This window comes from Temnothorax longispinosus, chromosome 5, assembly GCF_030848805.1.
Source record: "Temnothorax longispinosus isolate EJ_2023e chromosome 5, Tlon_JGU_v1, whole genome shotgun sequence".
Classification (NCBI taxonomy): domain Eukaryota; kingdom Metazoa; phylum Arthropoda; class Insecta; order Hymenoptera; family Formicidae; genus Temnothorax; species Temnothorax longispinosus.
Genome location: NC_092362.1, coordinates 22,935,529 through 22,957,871, shown reverse-complemented (window position 1 = coordinate 22,957,871; position 22,343 = coordinate 22,935,529). Strand labels below are relative to the sequence as shown.

The 22,343-nt window shown below is 36.7% G+C and overlaps 1 protein-coding gene across 5 annotated transcripts in view; it reads right to left on the bottom strand.

Annotated features, from left to right (window-relative positions):
- Positions 1 to 741: 741 nt before the first annotated feature.
- Positions 742 to 22,343, bottom strand: part of Hrb27c (Heterogeneous nuclear ribonucleoprotein at 27C) — a 38,207-nt gene continuing 16,605 nt past the window's right edge. For 2 of the 5 annotated variants that reach the window (XM_071778651.1, XM_071778655.1), the window contains one exon: positions 5,658 to 16,620. In XM_071778651.1, the coding sequence (XP_071634752.1) occupies positions 16,469 to 16,620 (152 nt within the window). In that variant the 3' untranslated portion in view covers positions 5,658 to 16,468. Of the gene's footprint in view, positions 3,527 to 5,657; positions 16,621 to 22,343 lie in introns of those variants that run through there. The other 3 variants (XM_071778652.1, XM_071778653.1, XM_071778654.1) reach the window with 3 other exon arrangements.

Genomic DNA, 22,343 nt, shown 5'->3' with positions numbered 1-22,343 from the left:
ATTGTTGCAAACATTATATAAATTATATAATGTGTAGAATAACGTAGGTTTTTAAAATTATTCATACTTATTATAATAAGTTGTATTGTGTGGCGATCGTGGCGCAGAATGATGGTTTTTGGAGAGGAAACCGACGACCTTCAAGGCTGACAACCTATTCTCAGGAAACAAAATCTTATTTCGAAATCTCAAAAATTATGAGACGGCCGAGGTTCGACTTGGATTGTAGCGCCATTGATTGACTGAATTGATTGTGGTGGCCGCGCGTGCCCCCACCAAAGATGGCACCACACTAATTAACCGCGTTTTCTCGCGAGCGCTCGACCGCGCCGACTTAGTATATAAACAAATTCGACAACAATATTCATCGCCCCGATCGACGCTCCCACCGATGATCTCATCATCTCATCGGATGATGAGAGCTAGGCGGGCATATACCTGGGGAGTCTCACCATCGCGACCCGCAGAGAGTCGCATGGTATTAGGTTGGCAAATAAGTTCGTTCGGTTTTTTTGACTGGTATACAATACAAAAAACCGAACGAACTTATTTGCCAACCTATTATTACTTGGTATAACTTGTCTTGATAAATAAGTTCAAATTTTCAAGAAAAAACGCAGCTTTCACTCCCAAAATTACAAACAAGAAACCAAGCTGAAAGGAAAAAGAATCAAAGTAGAACGTCGAGCAAGACAAAGTGATATATAGGGTGATTCGTAAATAATTGACAACTCCAAAGCGTTTTCTATTAAAATGTGAACGTTTATTAATCCGTATGGAATATCAATTACTCTATGCTATAAAAGAATGCATCTGTTGCTAGCTTCTTGGTTCGACAGTATGTAACAAAATACTATAAACAATAATATGGTATTAGAGTGGCGAATAGTAGAGAAATGGAGATGGTGCCATCAACAGCAGTCGTATCGCGACGGGTATTATTCTATAACTCTTTAGTTAATATTATCATTAGACGCGTTACACGACTGTATATCCTAATGCGTGTCTTCCTTCGTTGTCACAAAAATCTTCAGGATCTCTTTTCGAAATTCATCGCGGAGGTATGTACGTGTACCGGGACGCAGATGCATCACGAAATATAAGTCGACGCGCGTGTCTCGTAAAACACGCGGTCGGGGCCCTATATTCCTCATCCCCTATTTTACAGTCGAGTACATTTTACAAGTGTACATGCGTATAAATGTATCTCCGTGTCTAAAACGCTACTCTTATCCCTTAAACCACTATCGCAATTTTTAGTAAATACATTTGGCGTTTTGACCTTACGCAATTTTTTTGCTGCAGGATAATTCGCGCTCGCTCCATTCGTTATAACGAGCCTTTGCAAATAGGGCCTTGAAATAACGACGGGAGAGCTGTATTAAGACAAATGCAATATACTTTTCAAATTGAAACGCACAGATTAATTCATTTCTCCGGATTTCTGTATACGAATACGCTCTGGCTTTTGAAAACAATCGATTCTATAAACAAATAAATAATTTGACAATATCGATATAACGCAACTCAATGCATTATTGCATTCTCGTTAATAACGTCGCGGACGACAGTGTTAATTGCCCTAAGTAAATATAATTTTTAATCTAACTGATTGTGAAAATCGGAAAAAAGTGTATTTCCTCGGATGCTCTGAGACTTTGAAAGCGAGACTAACCGCGAAAAGAAGAAAAGGAAAAAAAATATCGAGAGGATCGTGTCGAATGATCGGGGGTCACATCTGTGTGCTCGCAATGCGTTAAACTTGACGCGCGCTTTTAACTCTTTTTTACCTCAAGTCCACAAACCTCACGTCATCCAGTCAGTAAAATGAACAGGACGTCTAGCAAATAAACTCCCTACGGCAAAAATCGAAAAAAAGAAAGTATTAGGTTACCATATTCTAACGCTGTCGTCGCGCGCGCGACAATTAATAATTGGAAGGAAACACGAAAAGGGTGGAGGAGAAAGCGACAATCTGATCGCCCCCAAACGAAAATGAAAGAGAACTCGGAAGAGACTTAACACGGTAGGATGAACGCTGCCGTTGAAAATAAACCTAATTAATGGAGAGCCCTCAAGTCGATCTCTCAAGCTGTACGGCACATAAATAAAAATAAAAGAAAAAAAATATCGTCTTCCACGGTACAGCCGTCGTGTATTCTTGCAACACGACCGTCGATGGTTCGTTTATCCGTCCGATTGACTGTTTCCTCCATTGTTTTACGACACTTTTCGATAAAGGGGACGCAAGGATAAGGATGCGTTACTTTACTATTTCTTACACTAGTCCGCGGTACAATTCTAACTTGCGTGTAAACCAATCCGTGAACGTGCATCGACGTTAATATATATATTCACAATCACACAAGCTGTTTAGCTTGTTCTTTATCTGCATCTTCCAAAATCCAGGTGCCGAGGCTCGCTGTCTGTCGCTTAATCCGGACACGCAAGGCATGCAAACGTGCGCGCGTTTCGAAATAGTGAAAAAGAGAAATGCTAAACACAAGTCAATCGCTGTAAGAGTTTTGTACGTTTAAACCTGCCAAAAATATATATGTATATTATATTAATGACAGATCATTGATAAGTTCTCACGAGTCTATTTATCAATAGATGTATTGCAAATGTTTAGACTTAAATGTTATTCTACTGGGGAAAAATGGAACTTTTTGTAGAAAATCGTCACTATCCATATAATTATAATTACATTATATTATGTATATAATTTTTTTATAGTTATCCAATATATAAAATTCTTAGAAATCAATCAATAGCAATTATAATGTTTAATCTCAATTGTAAAAGCCCGTGCATTCTCTCGACTTCGTTCAAAAGCTCGATTCGCATTTTAGGTGCGCGCGAGATATATTCAGGACGAAAAGTCAAGTGGTCTAAAATCAATTTTAAACTTCAATCGGCACTTCGCTACACGTACATAAAAGTATCTCGACACGTACGACCTCGCGAGTGGCACCAATCAATGAAGTGTCGTGTTAAACCTTAAATCTACTTGACACCGCTCGATCCGCCGTAACGGATGTATCGTCGAACTGGGTTTTCCGTCGCGATTTCCGCAAATCTTCTCCCTTTTTCTCCGTTGAATACACCTATACAAGCCGACGTCGAGTAAATTTGCGGCAAGTAACGTTGCGCCTTCTTCGATTGTTCGCACTTGTTTCTCCCTCGCTCGTCCCACGAAGTACCATATGCCGATCCTTTTTTCTTGACGAGTTTTTCTCCAATGCAGACTTAAAGTAAAATAGGGCGGGTGTATTCTATTACAAACTATTTCAATAGTAAGTATGCATACGAATGTGTATACGTTAGCAACAAAGAGGGGAAGAAGGTGATCTCGGAACCAAAGCCGAGACCGGGATTCTGTCTTATTCCTTCTAGCGGCGATAAGGATGATAATTGTTGGTGCTCGACGTGGATCCTGTGTAACCCCTTTGGGGCCCACCGGCACCGCCGTAGTTGTCGGTTCCTGGCGCAGCAGGAACGCTCGACGACGATCCATATCTGGCGCCTGTGTAGAATCGCATAAAAGAACATAGTACTGCGTGCCAGGACGTGGCAAGAGGACGTAATCGGAGAGGGTGGTAACAGAGCAGTGGCTCGCGTTATTTCTACAATAACTCAAGAGACTGATCCTCGATAGGAGACCTGAGACACGTGAAAAACAATGGAAGCTTAACTCTTTGCAACCCGAATCACAAATGTTAATCATTGTGATCGAAAATAGATAAAATTTTCGTAATACAATGCTTTTACTATTGCGTGTAAATCCTTTGTAGATATATGCATTGGCCGCCAATGTAAATCTGATATATAAATTTGAGCGTTAATAAATAACTAATTAATTATTTGAATAATTTATTAAGGTTCGTGTATTTAGATATTTGTTAGTTCAAATGATTAAATACATGTTTGTGTTACTTCCAAGTTGTTAAAAGTATCCTTTGTTGCGGAATATTGTAGCAGCTTGGAGATACGGTAATATTTTTAACGTGATATAGGACTGCAAAGAATTAAGAGTGTCGGGATTAGCTGAGAAAAGAAGTTAGAACGGAGAACGGAGACTAAGCAGGGCAATCTAAAGTTTTCACACACTCCAAATTTAATCGATAATTTAGATAAACATTTGAGATCAAGTAATTACCAATTTGATAATAAAATAATAATTACAACTTATGTGTTTTATTATTATTATTATTATTATTAATAGCACATTGCGATCATAAAAATAGCTTTGGTTGAATTTTATATTTGGTTTAATTTTAGAAATCAATATTACTAAAAAATCAGAAAGATGAATATAAGTAAAGTTAATCAAATAACTTTACAAACAATTAAAAAATATGATTCGCGATATATAAGCAAAAATAAACACTTTATATGAGAAAATTACGCTATGCAAATTGATAATAATTGTACAAGATAAAGCATCAGATTTTCAATCATAATTTTAACAAAGGTTTTATTTTTAAAGAAATATATCTGTTAAAATGGAATCGATTTAAAAAAAGATAAATAATAGGAAATGCAAAAAACTTTAATAAAATATTGCCTTTATTTAAATTGCTTGGATTTATAAATAATTGACCAACTTTTCTGCAATAATATATATATATATATATATATATATATATATATATATATATATTTATATATTTATATATGTATATATTAGATACACAGAGACGACAAGTAGCAATGTGACAAAGTAAAATAAAAACAAAAAAAGACAGAAGAGAGAAGATATTTGGAGCGAGCAAAAGTGAAAGAAAATCCGAGGTAAGCAGTTTAAAGGTGCTTTGTGTAGGATCAGAGAACATATGTCTCGCTTCTAAAACGATCTGAGGCGCAGAATGGATGGGCGGACGAATAGATGGATAGATAAATAAATAGATGGATCAAATATAGATAACGGATGACTGAATGGATGGATAGATGAATAGACGAATACTTGGATGGGTGGGCAGATGGATGGTATGGATGAACGGACGGATGGAGTTTTGCGGAGTAATTCGAAAACTCGAAAGCGAACGGGCTAAATTAACATCACCGACCTAGATCTCGTATAAGAGGCTACCACACATCTTTCTTCCGTATCCGAGAGATCCGAGCGTGCATCATAGCGGCGGCTTTTTAGGACCTCCGGACGAGTTTCGGATCGCGACGAGAGTTCGTGACTAATTTGCAAAAAAGGGACGCCTGAAAAGCGAGGTCAATTCGTTCGCACCGACCTTACCGATCCGTTCACGGCAGGCATAAAACCGGAGTGTCATCACGATAGATTCTCTTTCAACGCTTTCCAATTCAATCTTATCTTTATCAATCTTTAACGTTTTTGCACTGACAAAAATATGTCGGTCAAGTATCATCAAATTGAAAAAAAAAGTTACTTTCTGAAACTAACCCAGCGATGCGAAGCGAATAATTAAATTTATTTAATTAATAGTTTATAATCGTGATATTCTATCCCAATTTTGTCTAACTAGAAACTAAAGAATTTAAATATTACGTAAAAAAAAAACAATAAAATGATTGTAATAAATTAAATTTTCTCGAAGACCGTAACAGTGACATCGTGTCTCGGTTGTTATCTCCTAGCATTCGCAATTGAAAAGCGTTAAATGAATCTATCGTTTAACGGCTTATATACCTTTAACGTTTAATTACTTAAGACAATTATAGAAACATCGTCACAATTAGAGTAACACATGTATATCCATAAAAAAGCGGGACACACCTTAAGACTTACTACAAAGATATTACGCTCTAAAGGTTAAGCGATAAAATTTAATGTTAGCTTAATAATGAAAAATCGTACAGCTAACATATGTGACGGTGGCTTAGTTAATCTTACTGTATAAAACCGAGACACACTTACTTCTGACTAATTTAATTAATTAATCCTTACTCGGTAATCTTACTGCGCGCCATTCTCGATTGCTGGAGAAACGAGCTCAAAGTCACCGCTATAAAATTAACAAATTGCAATATATAATCGAAACTATGAAGATACAACCGGTACGTGTGTTACGCGCATGTGGGGAGATTCCGGCCGGAAGTTGCGCGCGTTTCCACTCTTGCAGCCATTCTCTCGCATTCTCTTGCGCTTTTCCGCCACTCTCGCACTCTTTCCCTTTCCCGTTTTACTCGCGCACTTATGAAAACCTGTTTCTCTCTCGGCCTGTTCGGACGACGTCGACGGGTTTCTTTTTTTTAGCGTCTATAAGGATGGTAATTCGTATGTTGGATCAAGGAGAACCGTTGGGGACCAGGGGCTGCGTCTCCGTTGGGAATGAAGGTCGGACTTCCGGTTTCGATGTTTTTGAATTTGGGGATCGGGAGGACGTCTGCGGGGAAAAAAAGGTAGGGAAGATCGTTAGAGCTCGTTTCATGTCTGAAAAACGCACTTTTCTCCCTCGAGTGCCACTCCTCTGGAGGAAAACTCTCGAGCGAGTTTCGTGCAACGGTCGAGGGATAGTACAAAATGAGACAGAAGAGGAATAAGAGGGAAAAGAATGGAGAGAGAAAGAGGTGGATAGAGGGTTCGAGCGTTTTCTTTTTCTCTTCGAGGATGGTCTTACTTCAAGTGGCTGAACGGTCTTATGAAGCTCCTAATTTAACCCTTTAACCGAGTTTTTCTTTTCGTAACATTAACGCTGTAATTATATATTCTATGTTCAATGCAGCCTAATAATCTAAGTCTTATCTAAAATTATTATTTACGTATGATAATATGTGATATACGAATTCAAAAACAACATCGTACATTATTATAACACACAAATCGTCTCTATATCAAATAACTTATAAATTAGAAATCGTATTATCTAAAAATTTGTCCTGAGTTTATTTAGTTGAAAATTATATATATATATATATATATATATATATATATATATGTATATTTTCGTGCCATTTTCATATCGATGCACTTTTGGACGATTATTTCGTCATCTATATGTGTATATATATATATCTATCTATATCTACATACGTGCCATTATATCTATTGTATCATATTAATATGTGAAATACGTTACGTATGTTGCGATCTTTAACGTATAAAAATTATACGCACATTAAAATTACGGACGCCGGAGAAATATTTTAACTGCCTGCCCGGTTAATGGGTTAAGTGTACTTAGAGATTAAGCTTCGATTTATGAACATGTCAACACTAATGATACAAATGTCTCAATTACGAAATCAGGAAACTAAAAAAAAAGAAACTAAAAAAAAAAGCTTTTAAAGTAAATCTGTATTCAATTTGGACGTATAGCTTCGCTATTAGGAATTAAATTACCTTTAAGTAAATATACTGAAAGTGCTGACATGTCTAGTACCAGGCCAACTCGAAACTGAGACTTTCCCGTAACGCGAGAAAGAATTCGTTATTAAAAAAAAAAAGCAGTATCCAATGCAACAGAGCTCTGTTTTCAATATATACAAATTATTATGTAGAACGCCTCAGATTCGAGAGAACATGGCGGGATATGTACGTTGGGACGCGCATAAAACACTGCACTAATTAAAAGCTTGTTTCCACCGTTTCCGATACGTTTCTGAATTGCCTGCGACAATGGAAAATCCAAAGAATCCGATCAATATTTTTTAACAGTGGACCACCTCTGTAATTTCGTTCTCGTTAATGACAGCGGACACCGTGCATACGTAAAATTGTCGCAATATCGATTTCGTTAATTTCTTTCCCCATAAAGAGCACGCATCAATTTGCACGCGTCAGAAATTCTCGTTCCACGTTTAAATATAATTATATTCACGATATATCACTTTTCCAATGAAATATTTTTCGCACGTCGACGCAGTCGTATATTTCGATTGTGCGCACATGATCGCGTATGCACGGTGGGAATCGCAATGCGTGAGGTAATTGCAAAACAGAAGCGGCAAAAAGAAAGTAGAAGGTCATCTGGAACGTATATACCGGATGGACCGGTGTATCGATGGCGCTGATCCGAGGGATCGAGGGGAATCGATCGACGGACAGATGCGTCATCGCAATCAAAGTTTCTAAAAAGACACATGTATAATCTCTCTTCTCTCGCGCACTCGCATGCTCGCTGTCATTCACACCATGTATTATATATACAAATTATATATATATATATTAAATTATATATATATAAATTGTTCTCTTTAAAAGAAAATTCTTTAAAAAACGAGAGGTATTCAAACTGATCACTGGCACTCATATATAGCATCCTGCGATAATAACTCTATGCTAATGCGATCGTCACTATAGGAATAAAAATTTATGCTGTGCAGTGTTTTAAGTCTCTCAACCACATGAAATTATAGTTACACGCAACTATGTAAGGTGCAAACTAAATTAAGTGAAGGGATCGAGATTAGTTCGAGATTGACAAGATGGAAAAAAAATTTTTTTTTCATCAATATCATTTTCTATTTAATCATAATTTCTCATAATCTATACCAGTGTGTATTTTTACGAATAATGATCCATTTTTTCTCTATATTATATCATCATAGTAATCAGCATATCAACTTATCATCATTATATCATTATATATATGTGTTGTATATAGATTTATGTATATATATAATATTATATATATGTCTCATTATGATCGTTATTAATATTATTAATATATCTTAAGTATCAATTAATCAATTAATCCACTAGAAACACCGTTAAGCATATTAATATTAATATATATATATTTTATATATATATATATATATATATATATATATGTGTATGTGTTCAATGAATAATAATAATAGCGGTAAGAATAATCATAGTAATAATAATAATAGTATAAGTAGTAATTGTAATAGTAATAATAGTGGTAGTAGTAATAGTAGTAATAGTACAGTAACTATCATAATAGTACTGTTATTTTATGTGTCGTCGAGAGTGGGGGGAGGGAGTAAGAGCGTATGGTGTATGACGTACTCGTATGGGCTAAATAACACGACAAAAGCAACGTGTGTACGCGTGTGTGCGTGTGTGTGTTTGCGTGTGTGTGCGTGTGTATGTATTCGAACATGCTTACCGACAAAAATTAAGTAGCAAAGCAAAATTATTCCCAAATGGTTACATACATCTCATTTGTTCATACGTCCATGTAATCGATTGCACCAAGTACAAGAAATACATTTCGCAGAACAAATATATGACACTTGCGTTTGACGCAGTCAATTACATATATATGGATAAGTATTAAAATATATTAAACAATTCACGAGTAATTTATTTGTTCCTTAACGTTTTTTCGGCAAGCGCAAAATGTGTCGAAGGTAAAAAAGGAACAACGAGAAGAAATCAGCGGGACGAGTCGACGTCGATCCCTTCTATTTGGACCATCCTATCTTTACCGTTTTGCTACCACGTCGAATTGATTGATGTTTTTCCTTCGAAGACACGTCAAGGATCCTTCCGAAAAAAGAACGAACAGACACACGTTTTTCTAACACACATCTTTTTCCCGACTGCGGACAACTATATGTGTTCCTATCTTTGATTCATCCTCTTTCTACTGCCCGCCTATTTACCTTCAATCCTTCCGAATTTCCTAATCGATCCTTCTATCTCTGAATCCCTGACCTATGCCAGTTATCTGTGGGATTCATTTTCAAAGTGCCTGTTTCGTCCCAATTTCGACGTCCAACTTCTGAACATCCCTACTCATCGCTTCAAACTTCTGCTAACATCTGAGATTATCGGGGGTATGATTCACTTAATAAATCTGCTCCCGATACTTTTCTCATATATTCATATCTAGTTTCAGATTCATACTATACGTAACGTTACTGTTGTATCAATGTAACATCAGATATTCTATAAGTTTCAAATGGAACAATTTGCACTAGCCATTATAGATTATCGCCGACATTTAACGTTCAGACATTCTCAAGGAGAATATTTAAGAGCTCATGCACAATGAGAGGAATGAGGAACAAGGAATTGAACATAAAGAGAATTCATAGTTGCATCTTATTTCAAGACACAGTCTTGAAATACAATTTTTTAGATTTATTTTATTTTGAAAATTTTGTGTTTGAAGCAAGAAAGCACTTTTTGTTGGAAGCACATTGAAACGGTTAGCAACACGCATTAGCTTGCAATAATTATTTAATAATTAATATTTCATCAATTATACGACTGAGCTAAAAAATCTATATTCATGCATTTTCGTCTTCTATAGGAAACACGAAAATAGTTTTAAAAATCGTTTTAAATAGGCTAAAGTTGATGAAAAAAATCCAGTTCCCATATATTTTTATTAAAAATCGTAATTACATATAGAAATATATTCCAATGCACATGGTTCTCAAAGCAGAAAAATGATATAAAAATATAGTTTATTAAAATTGTTATTTCGCGCTATATTGATTCAGTAGCAATATTAACAATCAAAAAATTCGTACTAATATATAAGAAATAATCATTCTGGCGTTAAACGGCTCTATGAGAAACAGTTTGGCGGTACGTTACGTACAGTCTGAATCTCAATTTATAATGCAGCTTAATTAAACTTCGGCACGTGCTTTCGTTAATCCCGAAGGAACGCCTCGACCGACTTCGGTCTCGTCACACCCACACCACCACGCGAACCACAACGCCAATCGCAGAGCTCCGCTATTCCGCGTGAAAACAAACGCAGAAATTCGCGTCACGTCAAATCAATCTGATACGTGTACCGAAAACGCCACTCGTGCCTCCCTCGTCATTTGTCGTTCGCCCACGCCAAATCTCCCGTGGTCTCTCCCCCACCTATCGTGTCGGAGATAACATCGCTAAAAATAGATAACGATCGTTAATTATTTTTTTTTAACTACTTTCGTAATTTTCACTCATCGATTCATTTCTACCAGCTCCTCTGTTCTCTCGCTCTCTCCTTTTTTTTTCATTTTCGCACGCAGGACACCAAGAACGTCCCGACGAGTTCTAGTTTGACGATCGTTTCTTGTCGCATTTTGATAATTAACATTACGCACGTGCCCTACGAACCTACGAAACGCTCCGTCAACGATAAGGATATACGTCCGCGAAAAGAAAAACGGAGACACAAAGACACGAGATCGCAAGAGAAGTGCGATGACCGAGAGTCTCCTTCAAAGTTTGATTTGTGATCACGCGATTTCCTCCTCATTTCTCCCTCCCTTTCTCTCTTTTTTTTCTTTTTGCATTACGATTTCGTTCGGGGATCGGAGGGTGGTCCCTTCCGACAAGCGGCAGATTCGAGGGGGGCTTCGATTTGGAAATATTGCGCTGGCACTTTTTCATCACATCTTCGTTTTAATAAACACTAATGGTTTTTAGCTATGCGTTTTTTTTTTCCTTTAATGCAATAATACTCCCTATAGTGCTATAGTGCAGCTTAATAAACTTTACTCTGTTTCGCGTGGTTTTTTTACTTAGTAAGATTTGGCAAATCTTAAACCCCTGATTTCGACGCGCGACGGTCGCGCGCCAGCTTGTATCCCCGTACGATCTATGCTCCTGTATTACTAAAATGTATATCTGTGAACGTCTCTCTAAATATGTGTACGTATGTGTGTCTGCCATTTAGTTGTTAACGTCGGATATTTACGCCTACATGCTCACTCGTCGTCTCCTAATCGCTCATAATCGCGCAATCCTTTCGCTCATTTTTCCCCTTTTCACACGATCCTCTCACACCGTCTTTCCCCCATTGAGGAATCGAATCTATATTCGTATTTCTTCCCAAAATCTCTCATACTCTTCCTATCTCCTGTAGTTTTATGTTTCTTCTACTTATTCTCATCATTTTCTTAAATAATATTGACATCACAAAGACCAAAAGCTTGCACAACAGACTTAACTTCAATTTTCAGGCAATAAAATTGATAATATACATGAATAAATTCCAATAAATTATTCGACCTACTAACAATAAATAACTTTTTTAATGAACTTTTATGAATATATCAAACCTGTTTAAAAAGCACGAATGTATTCGATTCCTCCTTTAATCCATTTATTATCAATCGCTCGATCACCTCTCCTATCAATTCATTATCATGCAATTTCGTCAATCACTCGATATTTCATTCTCTCGCATCGTGCGCACGTCCATTCGCTTCAGTCACTTCGTACGTTTTGTCCTGCCTGTGATTTATCATATCCCATTTTTACTTTCTCCCATCGTCTTGCTTTCTAACAAAAGAATTAAATTACAACGACTTATATAATCAACGACTTAGATACGCTTTCCTTTTTCCTTTTACTTAAGAATTACGGAATAATTATGATTCTCACGAGAACACAATAGTTGGCATTTGTTGGTTTCATTAAAAATATTTCACTTTTCCTATTTTAATACTTGTCTACAACGGCCTTATTTCGAGAGTTACGAGTTTAATTAATTAATTAGACAATAATCGATACCTTAATTATTGATCCTATGCACCGTACCCTCCCTCGTCCCCGCCCGTTCGGAAAGAAGCGGGGCGTCTCGGGTGTCTCTATATATATAATATGTGTTTATGATAATTAAAACGAGTCAAGTGAGTTTCATTAATTACTTTTTTCCTTTCCTGCGTTAAGGTACTCTGAGATAATTGTTAATTTATAATACATTTGTACACAACTTATCTCTTAATCAATAATTATATCGATTTACCGCTACGACGTCTTGCCCAAGAGTTTTTCCACATTCATTCGTCTTTCACCCCGTCCGCCTCTTGCCGACGCCGTCGCACCCTCCGAAAAAGGTGCACACGCCGACCGTATATCGTCGCGATTTTAAGACACCGCGTTTAAAAAAAGTCCGCTTTATCATGTCATCGAACCACGAAGTAAAACGTTCGTACCGATAGTATAGTAAAAGAGAACGAAAATAAGCCGTCGACTTTGTTTCGCGCGTTGTTAGAGCAATTCATTTTTAGAGCTTACCTCGATAACTGCGAATCTTAATCTTTGTTTGTTCAGACCTTTTTTAATAAATGTTAAATGTTTTAGAATCGTTCGCGACGTGATGGGATATCGAGAACCGCGCTCGAAATGGAACGAAAGCGAGTTAATAAAAAAAAAATTTGCTGATTCCGGGCAAACGGAAATTTCCTTTGCATTTGTCTTCCCTCCGTAAACTACCTCGCGTTAAAAGAAAAGGAGATCTGTGGTGTGGAGCACTTTCGGTGTGTACTTTCTATCCTCGTATTATTTAATGCGATTTCGGCCTTACCCAGCTAAACCTTACGATTTTTCGTAACAGCTATCATCCTTAGGCGGAGGTAACGAGTTTATTAAACAACTTTTATTTTTTTTTTGTCCATTTATCGAGTAAACTAGACCGTAAGACGTTAGAGATAGCCCATTAACTATTAGTAACAATAAACGCGAACAGTCAGTTTGACCTTACAGCCAGCCTTTCCTAATTAACTCTACTCCGAGGATGTGATTTAATTAATTCCCATTGCAGTCTTTTCCAGGTTCGTCTTAAATATGTCCCTATTTATCTACCTAACCGAGTCCAGGTTTTCTTTTTTGCCGCGCCCGTTTCGTCTCACATGCACACCGGCACACCCACGCAGCATTCGGCCGCACAGGATTCTTACAGGACCACCAATTAAAACCTCTCACTCTCATCGTCGATTTTTTAATTAACGTTAAACATGCGCTCGCCTTACTAATCTAAGCTACGCTCTTTCTCACACGCGCCTTATTACTCCGTAGCCTCGAGAAGCTGTCAATATAGTACTTTATCAAGAAAATAGTAAAGTCATGGCTGATGACAATTAATTAATTAATTAATTAATTAATTACAAATAGAAATTAATAACAACAGTAGTTTTCGCCTCTATTTATCTCCCCCCCCCCTCTCTCTCTCTCACTTCCCCGATCTTTCGTTTTAAGTGGTACTAACGCGTTAATAGTTAATAGTTAATTAGTGATAATTGTAGCAGTACTTTGACACTTCTTTTATCTTTTAATAAGGTTTTGTTTTTCCGCTTTTATCCTAAGCCTAAGTGTCACGGCAATATTTCCAAATCGGGCTGAAGCGCGCGAGTATCGCGGCGTGCACGACGCGGCCTCGCGAGGAGAAACAGCAGACGCGCGATTTTGTATTATTTTCCCTCTTTTCTTTTTTATTCAGCTCGATAAAATACGCTAACTACTCGTTTGTATCGTATTATGCTTCGCGACGACCCTTCTCTCCGGCTGTCCCTGTCCGCGAAGGGACTGTCAGACACGAAAAGGGCCGTCGCTGTCGTGTCTCTACGGAGGGCAGTGGTCGGTTGAACGTATTTCGCTCGGCGAAATAATGTGTTGGACGAAAATAATTGTAACGTACGCCGCGCCGACGAGACGCGAAAGTTGAAAGCGATAGTACCGGCCTAGACGAGGCAATCTAGTCCGTTCTGACGAAACCCCGAAATTCCGAAATGAGCGAAACGCGAATTCAATCTCGATTCAATAATTGCCGCGTCATAGTCGATAATTGAATCCCAGGATTGGAAATGCAAACCGTTTTGACATCAACCCAAACTATTCTCTTGATTAATAAATTTTTCGAGCGGCTTCCCTGGCGCGCAAAATTTGAGCCAATATAGGAATGAAAGCGAAAAAAATTATTCGAATCTGTAACCCGCGCGCAGATCAATCGGATTAAACGCAACATTGCGATAATTTTCCAATAGAGTTAATAATCTCCATTTTCCCACAATTCCCACAATGATCAGGTAAATTGCCGCAATTTTTCAACGTTTATGTAATTACTGCTATTTTCGTCATTAAAAGTGATGTCGCAATTTCGAAATTGCTCTTATTCGCGACTCCGATTTTGCGATCCCATTCGCCAGAGATGCCGAGTCAAATCGTAACGAGCGGAAAAGAATTAAGTTAAAAGATAACGTATTAAAAGATATCCCCGAAACGTTCCAACCACCAACCCGTCCTATAGATTTGTCTATCAATATTAACACAATGACATCCATTGTGTTTTGCTACATCTCTGGCTGTTCTCCTACACTTACGCACACAAGTACAATGTGGCGTAGATGAAACATCAAACATTAAATATTACTCGTTAAAATATAAACAGTTATCTAGTTAGTATATGCGCATACAGACTCGTAAATACTATACTCGGTGTACCTCGGCTGTATATCCGCCGTTGTTTGCTTAGTAAATGATGTAAACGATGGGGCGAGCGCGGGTCCCTACCGACATAAAGGGGTAAAACGCGATACTCTATAGTTGACAAAGTTCCCCAAGCGCTCGTTTGTATATAAATCTCTCTCGTGTATGCGCTACTTTGAAAGCGTCTACGATGTGTTTGTGTGTTTATTCGATTTCTTGTGTGTCACATTTGCGTCGCGTCTGAATCACAAGCATTAGAGAATCGTTAAATGCAAAAGGTTCGACATATTAGCGAGCTAGGGTTGAGTTGGTCGGCAACTGTATAAACTTTGCGGTCGAAAAATTAATAAATGATCAAATGCGTTTAAAAAAAAGAGTAAGTCAATTTATTCATAAATAAATATAACGAGCAGACGCTTAGATGAAAAATTACATGATATCTCACTGATACAGCTCATTGATTTCAAAATCAATGCAGGTAAGGCCAGTACGATATGTTCGCGGGCGATTCTTTCGTTCAAACAATTAAGGGGATCCTGGACAGAGGACAATTACCGACAATTACAGTCAAAGCTCGTTCTTTGAAACGGCTTTATAAATCGCAAAATCCTTTTACAGGAGTAAAGTATAGGTACTGATAAAGAGTGGGATTATAAAAAATTAGTAATAATTGAAAAAAAATATAAAAATGCTGTCACCTCATAACCTTATTTTCTAATATAAACAGTTGTATAAGTTATATGTATACGAAATGAAATGTTCCCACTCTTCAGAATACGTGCACAAACAATAACGTACCTTTGAAATTGAGATTGAAAGCCTGAAATAAAAATTAGAGCTTCGACGAAATCGTGCATATTTTCCTCAAAAATATACACGCAGGCTAGTAAGCCAAGTAAGCAGAGATGGCGCAGCAATCGAACAAAGACAGATGTCATTTCGTTAGACAAAGACAGATATAAGAAAAACAAAATTAGAAATGTTGACATTATCGACACCGAGGAAGTTCGGCCGTCAGTCCAACATCCCCTTAAATTCACGAACGTTTCGGTGTTGAAAATATCAAAAGAGTTAAAAACTGACGCTCTGAACGTTCCGGAAATTTAATTATTTTAACAAAAGAATCGTTTATATATATAGCCCCACAAACATTTGTACAAACATTTGTACTCTTAAGATCTATCCAGACAAACTTGCACAAGTGCATAAGCATATGCATAAGACAATGGATTGGTCCAATTAATTTTACTTATGCTTATGTTTATACGCTATGTGCAAGTTTGCCTGCCTGGACCCTTAGCCTTACTTACAATTACATGAGAGCACAAAGGTCCAATTATTTTCATTCCGTTCGAAACTTTATTATCGTCCAAAACTCTTTGTCATCTCGTCGGTCACAACTTCGTTACGTGTCGTTACATGACTTTGTCCAAAAGACCGTGACAACTGCATTAACTGGTCAACGCGATTCTCGAACGAATTCGGCCAGACACATGTACGTTGCCATTGTGCACCTATATAATTAAATAAAACAGAAAAAAAAAGAAATTTTGAAAAATATAAAAAAAATTTCCTAAAATAAAGATATAACAGTATTTGCTTTATAAACCGCCGCGGTTAAGATTTATATAGGTTGCCAAACCATCGTACGATGATAGGGGATGCACTCCTATTCACACGCATGATCAATGATCGCGATTGGTCATTTAATTAGCCATTAGTAGTAATTCCTTAATTAAGTTCCCATAACGATCTAGTTACTGATTGAACGTACCATCTAATATTAACCATGACGTTTTATTATGAGAAAGATAAACTATTGATTCACAGGTTTCACGTTATCCTCTCCCTTATCAAGCCGCGAAATGCATTTATTATCTCGTCGCGCACTCTTCGACGTACTTATACGTCGTAGAATGAAATTTACAAGTATCGTATCTCTATCAAGTATAAGTTTGTATAGTAACCAAAGTCTAATTAAATATAAAAAAATCCAACAATTATTACAAAAACCCTCGCCGCGCAGTCAGTTCTTTTCGTCAGTTAGTTAAGTTTACGAATTACAACTAGTTTTATGCTTTACATCGATCTATTGGCAATGTTTATATAAGCATACATGTGCCAGGCATTAATTACTTATTTCATCCAAACGGAATCGAATATTGTGTTTACACGTGATACTCCCACTCGGCCCCTGTGATATCTCTAAGAGTTACCGTTAATTAACTAGTACTTAAACAAGAAAGTGTTTCTTTTCGGGTCCCAAGTGACTTAGAGACTGGCTTACTTAAGGAGAACGGATTAACTGTGTGTCACTAAGACTTCCCGACTGGTTTCTTTTTTAAAAGGAGTTTTACTTTCGAGTTTCGCTTAGAATACACCCTGACAGATCGATTGGGATATAACCGAGCCCCTCTCGGGATCGGTTTACGTGACGCGGCCGCAAATGTGACGTGCCAAGTAATACCAAAGAGATGCCAAAACAAATGATGTCCTTGCGATAGGGCAATGGCAATCCCCGATTGTTCCTTCCAAGTTTTTTTTTCCATTTGTCACCGTTCATTCTGCTATCCCGAACCTCAGTAGTCTCAGTTGCAAGAAATATCTTGAACGCGGATCTGCAGAAACGGATTGCCAAAAATTGGCGCAGCCCAGAAAAATTGCGCAATGAAATAACTGCATCGATGCTGAACTGAATTATAGCAACCGTTTGCCAAGGATTGATGAAGGTAACTATAAAAATGACCTAATTCCATAGACTGAAATTGCTGTGGATAACCCTGTAGAAAAGACGTACGAAAGATAAGATCCAACTTCCCTAAAAAGAAAAAAATTGATGATTCTTACGAATATTCCTCCGCACTTTATCCTACGCATATTCACCAAAGTACTCGAGATGAACATCGTCTATTTTGTATTTTCACGATTAAACAAGAATAACTGCCTACGATTAAGCAAGTTAAAAGCTTCAGTCTCGATTTGTGCAATGCTATGTCGATCCGAGTCGATCGAATAACAATCGTCGAATAGAATCTAAGCCTTATTTCTACAACGGTTGACGAAAAATATCCTTGCAACTAACATTACTCCGTCAACAGCGTCGATAACGCGCCTATTTTCCACAAAAAGGAAAAAAAAGGTAGTGTTATGTATCTGGTGTAGTTGTTGTATTTATCTAGTATAGATTTTATATATGTATTATATATATATATATATATGTACGCACGTGTGTGTTGTGTGAGGGAGCATATATTTACGTACGTGTCGGACATACGCGTGCACGAATGACCGTGCATACAATGTACATACCTTTAAAAAAATACTTATGACCCCTGTACGATATACGCATATATTTTTAAAGGTATACATTTATACGAGCAGACATACGAGTGCGTGTACATACACATATGTCGTAATGAATATATATATATAGATACATGATAGAAGTAGCGTGTAAACAGTGTTCTTTCAACATATGCTTTATGTTGGTTATTCATCAATCATTAATCATTAATGTAGGAGCTACAAAAGAAATTATGCTCTCAAATATCGTTCACTTGCCTTTTTAAACTTAACTCTCTCTCTCTCTCGCTCTCTCTCTCTCACTCTCTTTCTCTCTCTCTCTTTCTCTCTCTCTCTCTTTCTCACATTTCCCTGTCTCTCTCCAAAAGAAAACCTCCTACACCCTTCCTTCCTCTCTGTTTTTCAATTCTATATCGTATCTTTTGGCGTTTTTTTGCGTGAAAGAATTCAAATAGAGATCATGCGCCTCGGCCTGGAACGTACACCTCTGTGCTGTCCAAAAGATGTCCGACTTCAAATCTCATGATTGCTTATTTTTCATTTTTATCTCCCGTTTTTCTATTTCACCATTTTTATCTACAGAGTTGTTATAATTTCACTGACTTTCTTGTAAAGATGTAAACTTTATTTAATATAATTATTTAATATAATATATTTATTTAATGTGTAATCAACCTTCAGAATACTTAAATATTTTTCACTCAACAATTCTTGTTAAAAAATAAATAAATAAATAAAGATACGTCAACTTTATCTGTTGTTTACAAAACTTCTTTAGTCATAAAAAACATAAACAAAGTAAATTATTATTTAAAATTTATTTTCTTTTTTAATAAATATCTTTTTAGTTTTTAATAAATTTTGTTTTAATAACTGTCAAGAATAAATTTTGCGTACATGTTTTTTTATAAATAATAATTATACCTAAAGCTCAAGATGTGTGTTTGATGACTTTCGATATAATTTACTCTCATTAATTTTTTTATATTGTATCATCACAGCTAATAATGTTCAAAGGCTCATAAATCGCATGTCATAAATATAGAAAGTAATTCACCCGGGCTTATCTGTCTCTTATCTTACAATAATTGTTCAATGTGAGAATCAATAGTGTCAAGTCTGCATCTATCATCTATTGATGGTGATAAATGGTTATCAGTAGAAGAGATAGTTCATTGAACATTAATTGTAAGATAAAAATTTAACGGTAATCTATCTGCAACGTAATAGACCGATTAAAAATTATTCGATGTTGTAAACAGAGTAAACTGACAGATAAAATTAAATGAAACGTTTCGTTGAGGTACGTTCGTCGCAGGCATAGACCTTTCATGCGCAAAATATTCTTAGAAGCTTACAGCTTCCACTGCGGAATTCCTTTTGTTGTAACGGATATTCTAGATTGGATCAAACACAATTGAATAGAATATTTCGTCGTGACATCATCAAAGCGGAAAGTCGAAAAGTCGAACATCCTCTTTCAGCACAGGGAGTCATTAAATTCGAGGCACTGGGAGTAAGACGGATGGAAAGCGCGCGAGCGTAAAGATCATTTAACAAATATATTCTTATTATTGAGACGGGCATTACGGCGTCCGCCACGTTTTTATTTATTTTTTTTATTTTTCAGAAAATCGCATATCGCATATGCAAATAGCCAAATGCGCATGCAGCACACTTGTGTGATACTACTAAACTTACTACCATAGATTTATCTCATTTATTCTCTATTTTATTCTATTCACGATTAGCTCGTAAGGGGATACGACCTTACCAATACAATGCTAAAAGTTTACAAGTATACAGGTCATGTTATTACAGTTAATAATTTCATTTATTATCGTTACAATCATTACCAACTTTACGTCTATTACCTTATTACTTCACACTAAAATATGATAAAAGTAGATCAATCGATTCTCTCATCGTACCGTGTGCGAGATATTATTTTAAAGCATCCCAACGACTGTAGGAATTCCATTCTACTAAAATCGAAATAACCATTCGACCGTTCTCGAGCGAAATAAATAGCGGCATAATATATTCCCCCCCCCTTCTTGCGTCAAAAAAAATTAAAAACACCCTCTCTTTGTATATATCATTTTATCTCTTTTCTTTTTTTTTTTTGTATTAGTGGCTCTCAATGCAATCTAATAAGATCTGAGAATCATTAAGTCTCTCGATCACGTGCCTCAAGATTCGATGATCAAAATAATTATACGTTTTATAGGACTTTATTTATTCGTTTCATCTCCTAGCTAACTTGCCCAATTCGCTAATGCACTCGTGGTTTTTTTTGTTTGTTAAAAATCGCTGATCACTCTCCCGATACACTCATTACTTCTCAGTACTGTGTATTTTCGGATCATTGGATTGTGTGCGTGTGTGTGTAAGAATCGTGGATAGAGTATATCTGTCTTGCGTGTGATTTATCCCGCTAAGGCGGTCTCTCGATTCCTCCTTCTCTCATCTTTTCTCCTCTCGTAACGATTGAAATATCAGCCCGCTGCACAAACCTTAACATAAACATATTTTAGAATTTTCCCTTATATAAAACTCACTTGTTTAAATCTCTACATTGTTTTTCGCACTATATACGTTTAAGACAATAATTACCTTGTCCTATCAGACTCGCAGGAGAGAAAATCACCTTGTAATTATAATTTAATGCCTTAACTGCTTCTATGTAAACGTAATTTAGAATATATCTCGTGTGTGTATAACACATTTGTCTCTTATATTAATCAGCTTTGTCTCATTTGAAATTATTATTATTTTTTTTTACTGCCTTATACTCGCGCCCGCACGTGCGAGCGATTATCACACTACCTGAGTACAATATATACCGGCGGCCTCTTCTTTATTATCTGACCTCACGCATTGTCTTAATACAGCTAAAGAAAAAGCAGGCTAATGAAGGTTTTGGTCTTGTCGAGATTTCCGAGGGGAATCGTACGTCGATATTTGTTTTCGGTTCTTCGCGAAAATTACGTTGTGTCGATCGATATTCAATTATCCGAAACGAAGCAAGATCGATTTGACAAAGAGTAGACTCAGGCAGTGACGAAACAATACCTTATCGCCGAAAATGTGTCCTTCTTCTCTCGATTAATTCGACGCGTTATCGCGGCTGCACTATAATGTTCGTTTCTCGACCAGATCTCACGGTTTATCGGCAGATAAATGCCCACCCTGTCTAATATCGGTCTTACCTATCTGCTATTGAACGACGCGATTCCGTTGGAGAGATTATGGTGCACTATGGTAATAATAAAAATAATAATAAAGAAGAGGAACTGCGCGATGTTCGCAATTTTAAAGATTAACAATCGCTTTGATGAAAATGCAACAGCCAATGATTACACATTGCGGTACCAACTAAGACACATATATTATAATAATTAAAAACGGCAGGAGAAACTCATGTATATCAATAGAAAGTGTTTTTTCCACGATGGAGTTACGATACGAGTAATAAGTAGTTAAGTGTAATATTTAATTATACGACCAGTCTTTAGTGTGCGGGACGATAAAACGTGCGCTTAACGTTAAAAACAGACATTTCGCGACGTCCCCGGAATTATTTATACATTTAAGGACATTTCTTTAAATATCGAAATACTTAACTTGCTTGGCAAAAAAAATCTAACTCGCATGCTACGCATTCGCTTGTAGGATGAACAAAGATGAATCCACATATTATCTAATTAAGTTAATAGAGAAAAAACCAACGACTTAACTTAGTGGCTGTAATATTTATAGTTTCCTTCTTTATATATGCTGCGTTTCGCTCCGACTGTACGTTAAAAAAAATAGTCTAACACGAAATCGTCTAAATGCATGAAAAACGGAGAGAGGCATTTACAGATACATGTGTGTGTTTGTGTGTATGTGTGCGTGTACGTGTGTGTGTGTGAAAAGATAGTAAAATTTC